The sequence below is a fragment of the Chrysoperla carnea genome, chromosome X (genome assembly GCF_905475395.1).
Source record: "Chrysoperla carnea chromosome X, inChrCarn1.1, whole genome shotgun sequence".
Lineage (NCBI taxonomy): Eukaryota > Metazoa > Arthropoda > Insecta > Neuroptera > Chrysopidae > Chrysoperla > Chrysoperla carnea.
Window position 1 is genome coordinate 554,996 of NC_058342.1, and position 16,667 is coordinate 571,662.

Here is a 16,667-nt window from a genome sequence, read left to right on the forward strand (position 1 = left end):
GCCTTCTAGCTGCTAATTGGGCTGATTCACGACGAACGGGTGTTGTTTGAAAAACTTCATCATTGTCTGAATCTAGCATTAATGGTGTTTTTACCATTTCATATGGAGGTGTTATGGTTTCTTTTTTAGGTGGTGATGGTGGTGATGTCTCCACATTTTTTATATCCAATTTTTTCTTTTTTTCTTTAATTTCTGTTACAATCTCTTCCAACGGTGCGGTAATTGGTTTCAAATTTGTTTTAACTAAAAGATCAGATTCAATTTTTATACTCTTAATTTGTTTATACTTTTCTCGAATTGATTTCGATGCTTTAATTATATTTTTTGTAAGCTGTTCATCCATTATTTATTTTTTTTTTGTTCACACAAATGTAATGAGAGGGTAGTTATCCGTTTAACGGTTGACGATGAAATGATTTATTTTTCCATGTAACACACCCGTTATAAACAGAGATCCGTTGACACAACGGGGGGCGTTGTTAACGGGGTGGTGTTATAAACAGACCTGTTAACAACGGGTATGATCGATGATCCGATATAAAAATAGAACCGATGACAACTTAAATCTGTATAAAAGTATCAAATCCATTACGATAACGTCCTTTATTAATTTCACAATCCTTATCTATCACTAGAAATCCATATTTTTGTTTCCAACACTCCGCACACATACTTTTAAATGTATCAAATGACAGTATTTATATCAGTATTGATATGATCATTGAATATATGACGTAAATTTAAATCATCCTGTTTGAACAAGATTAAATGATTACAGTTGTCTCTGATTAAGTGTTTTGGAATTGCTGTATATGATTGGGATAAATAGAGACAATCAATATCGTTATGACGTGATATTGAAAAATACAAACGAATATTATCTTGTTTATCGCAAGCAACATCATCAAATATAAATATTGAATTCTTACGCGCCTCTTCCACATCACAGTTATTGGAGAATTCATAATAACCTAATCCTTTTACATTTTCTAATATCTTCTTTAAATATTGATATTTTGGCTGATGGAGAGACTTTGAATACACATAGACATTTTCAAATTTTAAACCATTGGGGTGTTCGAGGAGACTTATAACAACATTTGTTTTTCCTACAACAACAACAACAACAACAACAACAACATCAACATCAACAATAATAATATTAATAATAATTGAAGAAAAAAAATATTTTTGTTTTTTTAAGTACCTGAATTTGAAGGACCACATAAAATTCCACGTATACTATTTGGTAACAATTCACCATGTTTCTTGACACAAGTTTTTGTATTTTCGAAATCAGCGTTTCGTATCGGTAAAACCATATTTTGTTTTATAAAACGCATTTTTTGCGATAGAACTAATTCCATCAAGGTTGTACACGTAATGGGTCAACAGCTAGATGCCGGCATCCAGCAGCTAGACGCCGGCTTCCATCATTTGGATTCTAACGCCAGATGGCAGCAGTGCGGTGGTGGAGGGTTGACAATTTTTGTTAATCTAATATATATATATATAAATATTTTATGTGTGTGCTGGGAAAAAAAAATCAATAAATAATATGATCTATCGTGGCCGAAACGTTAGTCGTTATTCATCGTCGAGGAGAGTTTGTGGTCGAGGGTTTGTTATTTCCATTATAAATTCCCTACCATTTGAACTACATGTACCCGGCTATCAATTTTGTGGTCCTGGTACTGATTTAAACACACGATTGGCGAGAGGTGATCAAAGAATTAACAAGTTAGATAGTGCATGTAAAAATCATGATATTGCATACTCAAAATATAAAGATTTAAATAACCGTCATAAGGCCGATTTAGAATTAGCCATAAAGCGTGGAGTCGTGTTAAATCAACGGACGCCGGATTTGGAGAACGAGCTGCTGCTTGGGCTGTGACAAACGCCATGAAAGCTAAAGTTAAATTGGGGATGGGTTATGTTGATCGGAGCCAGAAGAAGAAGAAGAAGAAGGTGAAAAAACAAAGAAAAATCCCGTTTCGAGCGGCCGTGAAAAGTGCACGAGATGCTTTAAAGAAAACAAAAGCCACCAACATTAATGATGCAATTAAAATTGCTATTACTGCTGCTAAAAAAGTAATTAAACGGAAAAATGTAAGAACACCACGAATCATCCCAATTCCAAAAGTTGGCGGCGCACTTCCATTCTTACTTCCCCTATTTGCTGGTCTCTCGGCTTTTGGTTCACTAGCCGGTGGTACTGCGGGCGTTGCTAAAGCCATTACTGATGCTAGTAATGCTAAAAAACAGCTTGCTGAAAAACAACGTCATAACAAGACAATGGAGGAGATTGCTTTGAATAATGGTAATGGTTTATTTTTGTGGCCCTACAAGACCGGTCTTGGTTTATACATGAATCCAAAAAACTAACAATGAAGCTACTACCGAAACGTCCTCTAAATGAACCAGATCTATATAAATATTGTAAAAATATCCCATATTTTCGTGGTGTTTTCATGCGTGACAATTTACCGCAGAAGCCAAGAAAAAATGAATGTGCAATTATAAATTTAGATGATTCAGGACATGGGAGAGCACACTGGTGCGCTTAAAGAAAGTGCGGTGTAGTAGCTGAATATTTTGATAGTTTTGGAAATTTACAACCACCGTTGGAGCTTGTTAAATATTTGGATGCTGATACTACAATAAATTATAATTATATGAGATATCAAGATTTCAACACATACAATTGTGGACACCTGTGTATCCAGTTTTTATTAACACCAGAAAATTTTCTATAAATAACTGTGATTTTTTCTAAAAATTTTCATTTACTATGCCATCATCATCGTATACACTAACTGTTTGTAAAAAATCATCACCGTCGATTATTTTTCACCCATTGATTTTGGCTCAAAAAACTACAAATGTGCATTATAATGTGCATTATATACTTTTCAATCGTATAATTCTATCGCTAATGTCGACAACAGCTGTAATCAAATTCATATTGGTAACATTTTAATTATTATGTTACCGGTTGGAGCCTACGAAATACATGATATTAATCAATATGTACAAGAGTTTCTTCAACAATACAATAAGAACCACCCGAAAAAAATTACATTAACACTTCAAGCAAATAACAATACTTTACAATGTGAAGTGAGATGTAGTGAAAAACTCTATTTCAATAGGGAGAATTCGATTGGCTCATTGTTGGGTTTCAGCCGGCGTGAATTAGAATCCAATTATTTACACACATCAGATTTACCCGTAAATATTAACAAAGTAGACGTTATCCGTATCGAGAGCAATATTACAACGGGAGCCTATATTAATAATAAATTGATGCATACATTACACGAATTCTATCCGATGGTGGAGCCAGGCTATAAAATAGTTGAAGTTCCAAAAAATATCATTTATTTGCCTGTGAACGTTAAGAAGCTAACATCTCTAACAATTAAAATTAATGATCAAAACGGTAACTTAATTGACTTTCGTGGTGAGAATATTATCGTACGTTTACATCTGTGTCATGATAACGTACAACAATAGACGACAACAATCAACATATAGTATCAAGCCGTTATCATCAACACAAGGACAAAAGAAAAACATTGGAAAACTAACGGCAGAGAACAGAAACTATTTGAAAAGTTTGGGACTTGTTTTATCATCGAACAATGGATAGCGCTGAAATGCTTAATATATCCGATGGTGTTCACTTTGATGAAAGTATTACAAAAATTGAGTACCATAGCTATTCACCATTTTTATCGTCGTTTGACAACAGTGATGAAATACGAATTTGTAATCAAAATCAAAATTTTAATATTTTAATTTGCGAAAGTTTCCTCTATATTGAGGGGACCGTGAAAAAAGCTAGCGATAATACACTATCAGCTACTGCCAAATTGGTAAACAATTATCCGGCTTATTTATTTGAGGAAATACGCTATGAAATAAATGGTATTGAAATTGATCGTGTTCGCAACGTTGGACACACTTTAACATTAAAACATTATATCTCACTTAATGCTAATGAAAGTAAAATGGTATTAAATGCCGGTTGGTGTCCTGAAAATAACATTGATGTCTCCGATGGTAATATTAATATTTGCTTGCCATTAAAGAGAATTCTTGGCTTCGCAGAAGATTATATGAAAATTATTCCAAATGTTAAGCATGAATTAATTTTGAATCGAGCACGAAATGATTTAAATGCAATTATATCGCCAACTGATGATATGAAATTTGAAATTACAAAACTACAATGGCACGTTCCACATGTTCAACTTCATGATGAGCAGAAACTTTTATTATATAAATTTATCAATAGCAATCAATCAATTAAGATGAGCTTTCGTAGTTGGGATATGTATGAATATCCAGTTCTCCCAACTACAACACACCAAGTCTGGGCTGTAAAATCATCAACACGTTTGGAAAAGGGGAGATTTGTTATCTTTGCTCTACAAACTAATCGACGAAACCTGAAGGAGAAGGATGCGAGTCGTTTTGATCATGCCAATTTGACTGATATAAAAGTGTTTTTAAACTCGGATGTGTATCCATATAGTGATCTCAATATAGATTTTCAAAATAATCGATATGCTTTACTATACGATATGTATTCAAAATTTCAAGAATCATATTATAAAACTAACAGTCAACCACTCTTATCACCACTACAATTCAAAGAAATAGCTCCCATTGCCCTCATAAATTGTTCACACCAAATGTGTGAAATAAAGACGGGACCGGTGGATCTTAAAATTGAATTCAAATGTAAATCTAATATTAAGCCTAATACTAGTGCATATTGTCTAATTTTACATGATCGTATTGTTGAATATAATCCACTTACAAATAATGTAAAAAGATTAGAAAATAAATAAATTATACTAAAATAACTATTTTTTCACTTATTTCCTTTCCCAACTCTTCCACACTGAAAAAAAAGAGATAAAATTTGTGGATTTGAAAAGAGAACTAGAAATTTTTTGTTAGTTTATTTTTTATTTTTAACTATCTTGAATTTTTCCAAATAATCCAATTCCTTATTCATTAAAACTTTCAGACGCTGGACTAACTTTAAAGTGTTACTTTTTAATTTCCCAACAAAAATATTTTCAGTAGATCCATAATACCTTACATCATGTAGAAATATTGAACCATCGACGAAATTAATATAAAAATATTTTACATTTTCAATGTAGTTGATACTAAAGAAATCGAGAATTTCCATATTTATAATATGTAAAATTTTTGTGTTAATATTTACAACATTTTGTACATGCTGCTGAATATTAAACCGATCGTTAATACTTCGCCTTTTACGTTCACCCTTTAGATGGTCATATGTGGTGTCATCCAAAAGTTCATTGGGTTTCAACACTTCCATTAATTTTTTTAACGTATCCATTTGATTCTCATTTCTAGTAAAATTACTATTAAAAAAATCTCTCGAATTTTTCTCAAATGCGTCCGATACATTTATTAGGTCGGTTTCGTTTTTCGAATTATAAAAATTGTTATAAACTTTTTGAATTGATCCATGATTTGTAATCGCCTGTATTTCCGAGTTTTGAATATTGTGTTGAACGGGATATACACTATCTAACAATGCATTCACTACACTGACGTTACTATTCTTTAAAAAAATGTAAAACAATGGCAGAGTAATTTTATAATAGTAATTTATAAAAGTGAAATTCGCCATAATTATACTATACTAGATATAAAATTCCAATTTTCGTTGTTTAAATACTCTGAAAATATTGATCTATACTTACGTATTTGAACTTTTTGAATTGCAAACTTTGCAAAATTTTCTTGCGCGTTTGTAACCTTTTGTTCTTTTTATTTTTTTGCTGATGTAAGTTTATTTGTAGGAAAATTATTTTCTTAATTAAAACAAATCTTTTTTTTTTTCGTTTATTATATGAACTAAAGAATACAATTACATAAAAAAATTATAATAACAATTTATTGGGATAAAAATATGATATTTCTTTTAAGATTATAAAAGCTAATTTTCCCCAAGATTGACCAATCATTTCAAGTGTATACTCAAGTTCAAAATAGGTGGTAGGATGTTTGTTTATCATTCGATATGTGTATACATTAATTTTTTTAATTATTTGTTTTATGTCTACTTGAATTAATTAATCAAAAATGGAAGACAACATACCACTTATTTCAAATATTTTAACAATTGATGTATTAGAATAAATTATTTTTTTATTAATTATCATAACTTTTTGCTTTTTTATTAAACAAAGTGTTATGGTTAGACCATTTACATCGAAACTTACATTTTCTTCTTCACCCATTGATGTAGGCGAATGTAAATACACCATTATATATGATTGCAATTCCAAAAACAAATACCACTGTTTTACATCCATAAATATTGAGTACTTTCTCGATGAAAATCTAATCTTCTCTACCATAGAAGATGGATCAATACCAACGCCTATTGATCTTGATGGATTTAAAAAATATTTACGTTCCATTATCATTTTTGTTGTTGATGTTGACATCCATTAACAAATGATCCACATTCATTTTTTCTTGTAATTGTATTCAAATATGGTTGTTGTTATACAAACTCGAGATCAAATGAGCCATACTCATTTTCTCCCTTCACAATTAAATAAAGTGGTTGTGTTTCCAAAATTTTATCGACTTCTTCATTTTTTAATTTTTGATAACGATTTGGTAAAATAATCAATGAATCTTCCAATTCTAACGTCCATTTACTACCAAATTTGGTTTTATATGATAGAATAAACTGCACTTAATACTTTTTATTCACTTCTAAATCTTTAAATTTAGAAAATGATTTCAACGTATTATATTGATTTAAAATTGATGACATTTTTTTTGTATTTTTTTTAAAATAACAATAGTTTGCTTCACTGATTTGAAGAATAATAAAAAATTTTTTCTTAAATTAATCAATTATATACTCCTTTAATAATATTTTTTGTGACGTTAAGTCCGTTGTTGGCAGAGATATTCATGGCGAATTTCGAAGCAAATAGAGTAATCAATATTCCATTAGCCAAGCAGCACATCATATGTTGGTACCGGTATGTAGATGATGTCTTTGTTTGTTGCGATGGCTCAAACAGACAGTTGGATAATTTCGTCGAACACATAAATTCATTGAACCCCAAAATACAATTCTCAACTGAGAACGAGTTGGAAGATACCCTATGCTTTCTTGACCTAAAAATTAAAAAAATGGGTAATAGATTGGTTTTTGATGTATATAGAAAACCCACTTTTACTGATACAACTATCCCGGCAGATTCACTTCACCATCCTGTTCAAAAAATGGCCGCCTTCAATTCCATGATACATCGAGCCCTTAGCCTGCCGCTATCTCAAGCCAACCTAAAAAAGGAGATAGAAACCATCACTCAAATAGCTACTAACAACGGGTTTGATCGACAACTTATTCATCAAATATTAAAAAGAAGGACGAATAATATCGCAAAAAGGGCCATTTATTCCACAAAGGATAAGGAATCCATTAGATACAATTCCATTACATATTATGGAAAAATATCGGTAAAAATCGGTAATATTTTGAGCTCATACAACATAAAACCTGCTTTCAAACCACCGGTGAAATTGGGCAATATTATAATAAATAACAAATCCAAAATTGATAAAGAGAAGCAGTCGGGTATATACCAATTATCCTGTTTGGGGTGTGAAGGGGTTTATGTCGGGCAAACGGGAAGAAGTTTCCATATTCGAGAACGTGAACACCTGCGTTGTTTCAGAAACAACAAAGATGCATCTACTTTCGCCACACATTTGCTGGAGACAGGACATCACCCCAATGCAAAAATGGACATTCTACACATAACTGAAAAGGGTTGTAGGATGAATGTATTGGAGGGATTGGAAATTTATAAATGTTCCAAAAGGCCTAATACATTACTTAATGACCAAAAGGATGCTTATTATTCATCATTGTTTTCTGCGCTGACTTAACATTTACAATCTTCTAGTCATTAGTTTTAATTATTATAAGTTTTAAATTAAATTCTTTTTAACCCATTTTAGATTTATTTATATTTATGTTTATATTGTTTTGTTTTTAAATTAATATCACCTGATATTGCGTCACAATAAGTTTAGTATAAAAAAAGGTGTACAACGTAATATTGTTTACTGTTTTGATAATGGTTGAATAAGCCGAAACAGCTGTTAACATATTTTTAACAATAAATTGATAAGTGGATTTTGCTAAACAATTTTGTTTTATTTTAAAATTAAAAATGTACTTCCACAAATTAACGCTCTCAACAATTAATTGATAAAAATAATATTGATATATTAATTTAAAAATGTCGACAAATAATAAAAAACATATAAATTTTAAATGCTATTAAAAACATTTTATATTTATTTTTTTCTTATATTTGGCGTAAAACATTCATATATAAATAATTTTCATAAAAATTTTATTTATCAATTTAATTAAATATGAAAAAATAAATTTTCTTTTTTAATAATTGATAAATTTCTTTTTCAAAAAAAAAAATTATATGTAAAATAATCTTTTATTTATTAATATAATGTATACGACCCTCAGCCAGATGTGGTCCGGGAACAGTATCCAAGGACCGCAATGTGCGTTCGAAATGTCAATGTTCATGTGTCCTGCAGTTCACAAGTTGACGCACAATTAGCTGCGTTCTTCATCGACCCACGAGCCAAGTGATCCACCGTCCAGGGTAATCTTTTTAAATTTTAAATGTAAGTATTATTATTAATAATAATCTTTATTTTTTTATATAAAAAAATAAAATTATTAATTTATATCTTTATAAATTTTTTTAAAATAAAAAATTTTTCTACAATATAAATTATATATTTTATTTTAAACATATATATAAAATTAAAGATATTATGATATTAATAAATATATACATAACATTTTTGATATTTTTGTTAGTGCTAGCTAGATTTAATAATTAATATTTGGTATATTTTATAGAAATGTATTTTTTTTTTTTTTTTTTTTAATTATTTTCTACATAAATATATATAATATTAATATGATACAAAACAAATGGGTTTGTTTTTAACATAATAATTTAAAAAAAGAAAAAAAAAGAAATATCAAGACAAAATATAAAGAAATTTAAATTTAAAATAAATTTTATTCTTTAAAAAAAATTTATCTTGTGTTTTCTTTATTTTTATTATATAACATAGAAAAATAAAAGTATAGATTATATCAATTATAATTTTATTTTTCTTAATAGAGATTATATAAATATAAACAAATAATTTCAATATATTCTATTTTTAATTTCACTTTTTTATAAGAGAAATTATTTATAGATTTTATTAATTAATTTTTGTTTAATAATAATAATATTGAATATAAAAATATTTTACATATAACAAAAATATTATTAATATTTATATAATATTCTCTATATTATATACAGATATATTATGTGTATAGAAAAAGTTTGGCTTATTACTTTAATATGCTATCATAACCAAAATGTATCTCTTTTAACACATTATATATTTTGAGAAAATTACATATTAATATGTTATTTTGTTAAAAAAAAATATTTCTTATCAATAATATTTTTATTTTTAGAATATTTAAAAACAATACAAAAAATATATTTTATATATATCGTTAACGATCCTTCCGCAGGTTCACCTACGGAAACCTTGTTACGACTTTTACTTCCTCTAAATGATCAAGTTTGGTCATCTTCCCAGCAACATCGGCAATATCAGAAATATTGCCGCGTACCAGTCCGAAGACCTCACTAAATCATTCAACCGGTAGTAGAAACGGGCGGTGTGTACAAAGGGCAGGGACGTAATCAACGCGAGCTTATGACTCGCGCGTACTGGGAATTCCTCGTTCATGGGGAACAATTGCAAGCCCCAATCCCTAGCACGAAGGAGGTTCAGCGGCTTACCCGGACCTTTCGGCCTAGGAGGACACGCTGTTTCCTTCAGTGTAGCGCGCGTGCGGCCCAGAACATCTAAGGGCATCACAGACCTGTTATTGCTCAATCTCGTGCGGCTAGAATGCCGCCTGTCCCTCTACGAAGAATTATTTGTACGCCGGCAGTAAAAACCACATCAAAAAACTGCGTACCCATACACCATAACATATGCAACATAAAGCACAATATATACAAAATATAATCTTGATCGTTAAATCTCAAAAATACATGCATATATAAATACAATACATAACACACATGAAAATGAATGAAATGGGAAACAAACAGCCGATGGGCCTTGAGATGCCGGTAAAGTACGTCTATTTAGCAGGCTAGAGTCTCGTTCGTTATCGGAATTAACCAAACAAATCGCTCCACCAACTAAGAACGGCCATGCACCACCACCCACCGAATCAAGAAAGAGCTCTCAAACGGTCAATCCTTCCGGTGTCCGGGCCTGGTTAGGTTTCCCGTGTTGAGTCAAATTAACCCGCAGGCTCCACTCCTGGTGGTGCCCTTCCGTCAATTCCTTTAAGTTTCAGCTTTGCAACCATACTTCCCCCGGAACCCAAAAGCTTTGGTTTCCCGGAAGCTGCCCGCCGAGTCATCGGAGGAACTTCGGCGGATCGCCAGTTGGCATCGTTTATGGTTAGAACTAGAGCGGTATCTGATCGCCTTCGAACCTCTAACTTTCGTTCTTGATCAATCAAAACATTTTTGGCAAATGTTTTCGCTTCTGTCCGTCTTGCGACGATCGAAGAATTTTACCTCTAACGTCGCAATATGAATGCCCCCATCTGTCCGTATTAATCATTACCTCGGAGTTCCGAAAACCAACAAAATAGAACCGAGGTCCTATTCCATTATTCCATGCACACAATATTCAGGCAAAATTTGAGCCTGCCTTAAGCACTATAATTTGTTCAAAGTAAACGTACCGGCCCACCTCGACACTCAATTAAGAGCACCGCGACGGGATTGCAATTGGGGGCTGCCACCGCTCTTAACGGTTAAACACTTACGACAAATTACATAATAAAAATATATATAATGCATTAAATAAATAATAACACTAAAATATACTTTATACATAATCTGTACCACCCACCGGTAGGACGTCCCACATTACATGCTAGTTAAACAATGCGAGCATTGAACCAACAGTGCAGGACACAGATTCGACTACGAGCTTTTTAACCGCAACAACTTTAATATACGCTATTGGAGCTGGAATTACCGCGGCTGCTGGCACCAGACTTGCCCTTCAATGGATCCTCGTTAAAGGATTTAAAGTGTACTCATTCCGATTAAGGGGCCTCGGATGAGTCCCGTATCGTTATTTTTCGTCACTACCTCCCCGTGCCGGGAGTGGGTAATTTGCGCGCCTGCTGCCTTCCTTGGATGTGGTAGCCGTTTCTCAGGCTCCCTCTCCGGAATCGAACCCTGATTCCCCGTTAACCGTTACAACCATGGTAGGCGCAGAACCTACCATCGACAGTTGATAAGGCAGACATTTGAAAGATGCGTCGCCGGTACGCTGACCGTGCGATCAGCTTAAAGTTATTCAGAGTTACCAAATTCGAAACGATGCAAATTAAAAATTTACACCGATTGGTTTTGATCTAATAAAAGCATTCCTTCCATCTCTGGTCGGAACTCTGTTTGCATGTATTAGCTCTAGAATTACCACAGTTATCCAAGTAAATGTGGGTACGATCTAAGGAACCATAACTGATATAATGAGCCTTTCGCGGTTTCACCTTAATTTGGCTTGTACTGAGACATGCATGGCTTAATCTTTGAGACAAGCATATGACTACTGGCAGGATCAACCAGGGAATAAACATCACTCTTATACGCTTGGTTCAAGAACACCATGACATTTGTAATCGGTTAAAGGATTAACAAAGCATGCGATCCGCCTTATCGAGTAAGTAAAGAAACGTTGAAAGTAGTGGTATTTCACCTGCGATATATACCCAAAAATGAAATATATATCTCCCACTTATGCTACACCTCTCATGTCTCCTTACAATGCCAGACTACAGTCAAGCTCAACAGGGTCTTCTATCCCCGCTAATTTTTTCAAGCCCGTTCCCTTGGCAGTGGTTTCGCTAGATAGAAGATATGAACATTGAAGAAGCAAAGTTTTACGTGAGGTACCTGCTATTTTAGCCTTACCCTCACGCCCCCCATGGGGACGGGATTGAGATACGCTCAATCAGCGCGCCGAGAGTTAATTGCCAACGGCTACCAAACCTTCCTTTCGGTGTAAGCCTACGGAAGCCCTTTAGTGAAGAGCACGTCCTACTTAAAGCACTTGGGACTCTGCAGGTCCCCACCCGAGCAGAGGCAGAAGCCAGAAGCTGCTCACCCACCGATACAAGGTAGGCAGGAGTGCTTCCTCAACTGAAGGTCTCAGCAGGCCTGCGCCACCCCCTCTAGCTTGCGATGTAAGCTCTAACACACTGCCCCCACAAGTCCGTCCTCAATTCACTTGCACACACACAGGCAGTGGAAACACCCTGTGTATGGGGCTTGGACGCAAGTGACCCATGGTACCCAATTGACCGCCTGGGTTCGGCGTTGTCCCTGAAACATGCCTTGTTTTGTTATTATACACATGACATTTTAACAAAGTTTAAAATCCAGGTGAAGCCGAGTCCCCCACACATAAGGACCAGGTGAAGCCTGACCCTCAACGACTCTATCCCGCCCCAGATAGATTAAAAGATAGCCCCTGGTTAAGAATAAAAGGAAGAAACAGATAAGACTCCGACAATGGAAACATTGTCGGACTAACGCCACGACAAAAAGAACGGGCACGCCCCGACGCCACGCCCCGAAACAGCGCCAGCACCTGTAACTACTAAAAATTGTCGTGCCTTCTGACAAGAGGCACGACAACACGAAGAACACAGCACAGAAACATCACCAATTTGGACTGCAACTCGTCCAGTCGGACAGGGACAGTCATACATGCACCATCAGTTTCCAACAGCTACCTCTTCGCCTTGTTGTGCCCCAGCAAGCCATCGAGTGCGTAGGGCAAAAGCCCTATGCAAAAACTCCCTGAAGCACTTGCGGCTACTTGTGGTAGCCAGGACCCAATCAAAATGCCAAGAACCCCCCTCCCAGTAAATGGACATGTCATCCAGTTTCCGGAAGCGGTCGTATGCTCCGCAATCGCACAATAAGTACACTGCATCCTCACATTCAGCACCGCAGTAGCAACCTGGATTGTCCGCCAAACGCCTCACAAAGAGGTGGCCGCAAAGTCGTCCGTCACACGTCACACGGCCCCTCCCCGTCTGGCACCACCTCTCCTGCCACCGAACAACCGCCCTCTCGTTTATGAGAGTTTGGAGTTCGGCCCTACTCATCGCCCCAACCTCTTCATTAGTGAGCAGATCAAGCTCCCCAAAGCGGTAACCCCTTCTTAGTTTGAAGGGGCCTGCCCTCCTCAATACTTCGAGGTCCCATCCCACCGAGCACCTGAAGGGCCTCGGTCGAGACCGTCCGACACACCCTGAGTGCCCCATAGAGAACAACTCGCTGTGCAGTGGATAGGGACAGTGGGAATCTCGTTAATCCATTCATGCGCGTCACTAATTAGATGACGAAGCATTTGGCTATTTGTCCGGACTAAAAGTTCTGATACCCCCAGACGACTATATATATAAAGAAGCTGGGTGAACTAATCGCCGGCCTTGCGCTCGAGAGCTAACGCACTTTTGACACACAGAGTGATAAAAGTCACTTAGTCTCGATGAAAAATTTTGGAATAATAAAACACAGGATCGGAGCAACATCAAGTTCCTGCAGAGCGCCTGTAGAGGAAGTGGTCGTTCTGTGGTCCACTCGAAGCAACATGTCAGTCATCCTATGACACGAAATGTGCTAGTAATGAAACCCAACTATCCGAGCCTGGCGTCTCTCCCCTAAAACGATAAGACAGAGACGCCAATCAGCAGACGGAAGGTGGCTGCATATATACTTCCCCTTCTACACGACAATGATCGTAATTTTATAGGATCAGTCGTTGATCCACTATGGTGGCTACCCTGGTATTTCGCAAACCAAAGTTTGCGAGCGTACCGGGTCAATGGATGTTTCCAATGGGCACCCACAGTGCGAGGCAAAACACTTAGGTTTATCTAAGCAAGAGGAAAAACACTTAGGTCTACCTCCTTCATATTGGGCTGCTAATGACCATGACCCACCACTGACTCTATTTCGTCATGGCCATACGGTAGAATCCCACATAAACAGCCACATCCCCGGCAGACGGTCGACAGGCCCAGGTGAAGCTCATTGTGTAACAGGATGGAGTCAATGGAAACTATGAGACACAAGATTGTTCTGTGTACCATAGGTACTATGTGCGTAAGTAGTGAGCGGAGCTAAGATGTTATAAACTTAATATAGTTACGCTCCACAACAGTAACAGCTATAAATCAGCAAAATCCGGATCGATATGATTAATTCCCAAAGCAATTAAGCATAGCGATCAGTCATTTGGTTGAAGCGTACCCAATTCATATGTGATCCTCGTAATGCGCATTCAAAGATGGTACTGAGGGTCCTACGGCCTACACCTAAGCCCATGAACACCCCAGCAGAAAGCGCGGACCAAATACCCCGATATGAAGCTGTTACGCTATAAAACGAAACGTGTTCTACAGATTATTCAGCTGACACCAACTCCGAGAGTTTACAGTAGTCCTTATATTTCGATACTTTGCGCCGATGTGATTCATCCAAATCCACCACCATCTACAGAACCATGCAGAGCTTTTGCCATGGTGTTATTCACAATCACTTTCGAGGTCAATTGTACACCATAACCTCGCGCGAACACCACTCGAGCTGATTACAAACCAACCACGAGCGTTAAGCGGCCTGGAAGTACAGGGAACTAGACTTCTCAAGCGATTCTAGCCGACTCTTACGCATAAGCGGGATAGCCATTCTTAAACATGGAATACCAATTCCTCCCTGTTTAACAGGCGTATGAAAGTATTCGACTTTGGTATCCTTAGGAAGTCTGAGCCAGAGTCTAACATACTTGCGGACCTGCAGATCGAGCTGGTTCAATTATCCAACAGTTGTACGTCCTAGCACCCAAACATGATAATGCCTGGGGAGTAGAACGGTTGTTAGTATCTTGATACGTTGGGTTTAAGCGGACCCTTGGTCAACTTAACCAGATCTTCTTCAAGATGTTTATCTCCGAAACGGACTTTATTGCTAATGAAGTTAATGCCGAGATAGCTCCACAGATCGAGCACAGATTTCTGTGGAAGATAAACACCCGCGAACGTGAATAAGGGTTCGGCAATATGCTTCACCTTCTTATCACGCCCACTTGCTTTCTGGCTTCTAGCGAAGGACTTCTTAGTGTTGATGTGAAGTCCCATCACATCGAGTATGCCGGTAAACCGGTCTAGGCTATCTTGGAGACCAGCAGTTGTTGATGAGATCAAAAGAACGTCATCTGCAAAAGCTACACCCCCAACGATGGTACTACCATCCAATCGAAAACCAACCTCTGGGTTCAACTGGTTTAGAGCGCACGAGATAACCAAGTTGAACAGCAAGGGTTACAATGGATCGCCTTGTCGAACACCCCTCCTTAGTTTTACATTCCTGCATATTCTTCCATCGTGCACCAAAGATGTTCGTACCTCATTGTATAACCCCTCTACATAATTGACAAATAACTCAGGGAGGCGAGCCTCTCTAAGCACTTGAAACAATGCAGAGTGGGAAACTGTATCAAAAGCCTTTGCTACATCAAGGCTTGCTATATGCAGAGATTTTCAATTTCTACGCGAGGCGACTAGCAGGCTCTGCAAAAGATACAGATTACCCGCTAAACCGTCACCAGGCATAAAGGCAGCTTGTCTCGCATCATGCAATGGAAGATTCTGGAGTCGATGCGCCAGAATTTTATTAAATTGACGACTGGCAACAGACCCAATGGAAATTGGTCTGAAGTCAGATGGTAATTTCGCCATTTTGATTTTCAGAATGAAAATAGTCCGGGTGTTCAACATTCTTTGGTCGATTTTGGCGTTCAACAAAAAGATATTAAAGATTATCGTGCGGATTAATGGTGAAACGGTGTTCCACTTCAATGGCTTTATGCCGTCAGGCCCAGCTGCTGACTTGATGTTAACCTTCTGGTTCTTTACGTCACGTACGTGAATAGGAGACCAGATGGAGTCTAGAGTACCTTCAGGGTGATCTTTATGAGGGAACAAACGTCCAGCCTGTCCCGGAGCACTTGGAGTTTCAAAAATAGAAGCCCAGTAATCACCGAACACAGTCGAATCGATTTGACCACTCTCAGAAGCACCATCCAGTACCTCTCTTGCGGCATCCGCTACATTGTTACGATATAGGGATTGGATCCTGCCATATTCCGCCCTTCTCTTCAATTTCTTAGATTGTCCCCGATCGTTTTGCTTTTTGAGCTTGTGGTTCGGCGCCATCTGAATGGTCGTTTTAGGAGCAGTGAAAGCTGCACAGAGCCAAGAATAAACTTGGTCTGAGACATCACGTCCTGCGATAGCTCTTAAGGCAATCTGCTTTAAATGACTACCGTGATCACCCCTATTCTCATCTATACCCTCAATAAGAGTGCATAGTTGTGAACGAATCGATTCCTAAAGATGTTGGGAATTCGTCAGG

General features: G+C 36.4%; 1 protein-coding gene and 2 non-coding genes across 3 annotated transcripts; 1 reads left to right on the top strand and 2 right to left on the bottom strand.

Annotated features, from left to right (window-relative positions):
• Positions 1-3,647: 3,647 nt before the first annotated feature.
• LOC123302273 lies at positions 3,648-4,862 on the top strand. Its single transcript, XM_044885134.1, has one exon. It carries the CDS (start codon positions 3,648-3,650, stop codon positions 4,860-4,862), a length of 1,215 nt encoding a protein of 404 aa, XP_044741069.1.
• Positions 4,863-8,571: 3,709 nt separating this feature from the next.
• On the bottom strand, positions 8,572-8,726 carry LOC123303145. Its single transcript, XR_006535579.1, has one exon. It is a non-coding gene; the product is annotated as a 5.8S ribosomal RNA (ribosomal RNA).
• A 924-nt stretch (positions 8,727-9,650) lies between these two features.
• LOC123303169 lies at positions 9,651-11,810 on the bottom strand. Its single transcript, XR_006535595.1, has one exon. It is a non-coding gene; the product is annotated as a small subunit ribosomal RNA (ribosomal RNA).
• Between the last annotated feature and the right edge of the window lie 4,857 nt (positions 11,811-16,667).

Bases quoted from the DNA above. Each gene is read 5' to 3' on its own strand.
- LOC123302273 (XM_044885134.1), top strand. From the start codon at position 3,648: ATGGATAGCGCTGAAATGCTTAATATATCCGATGGTGTTCACTTTGAT.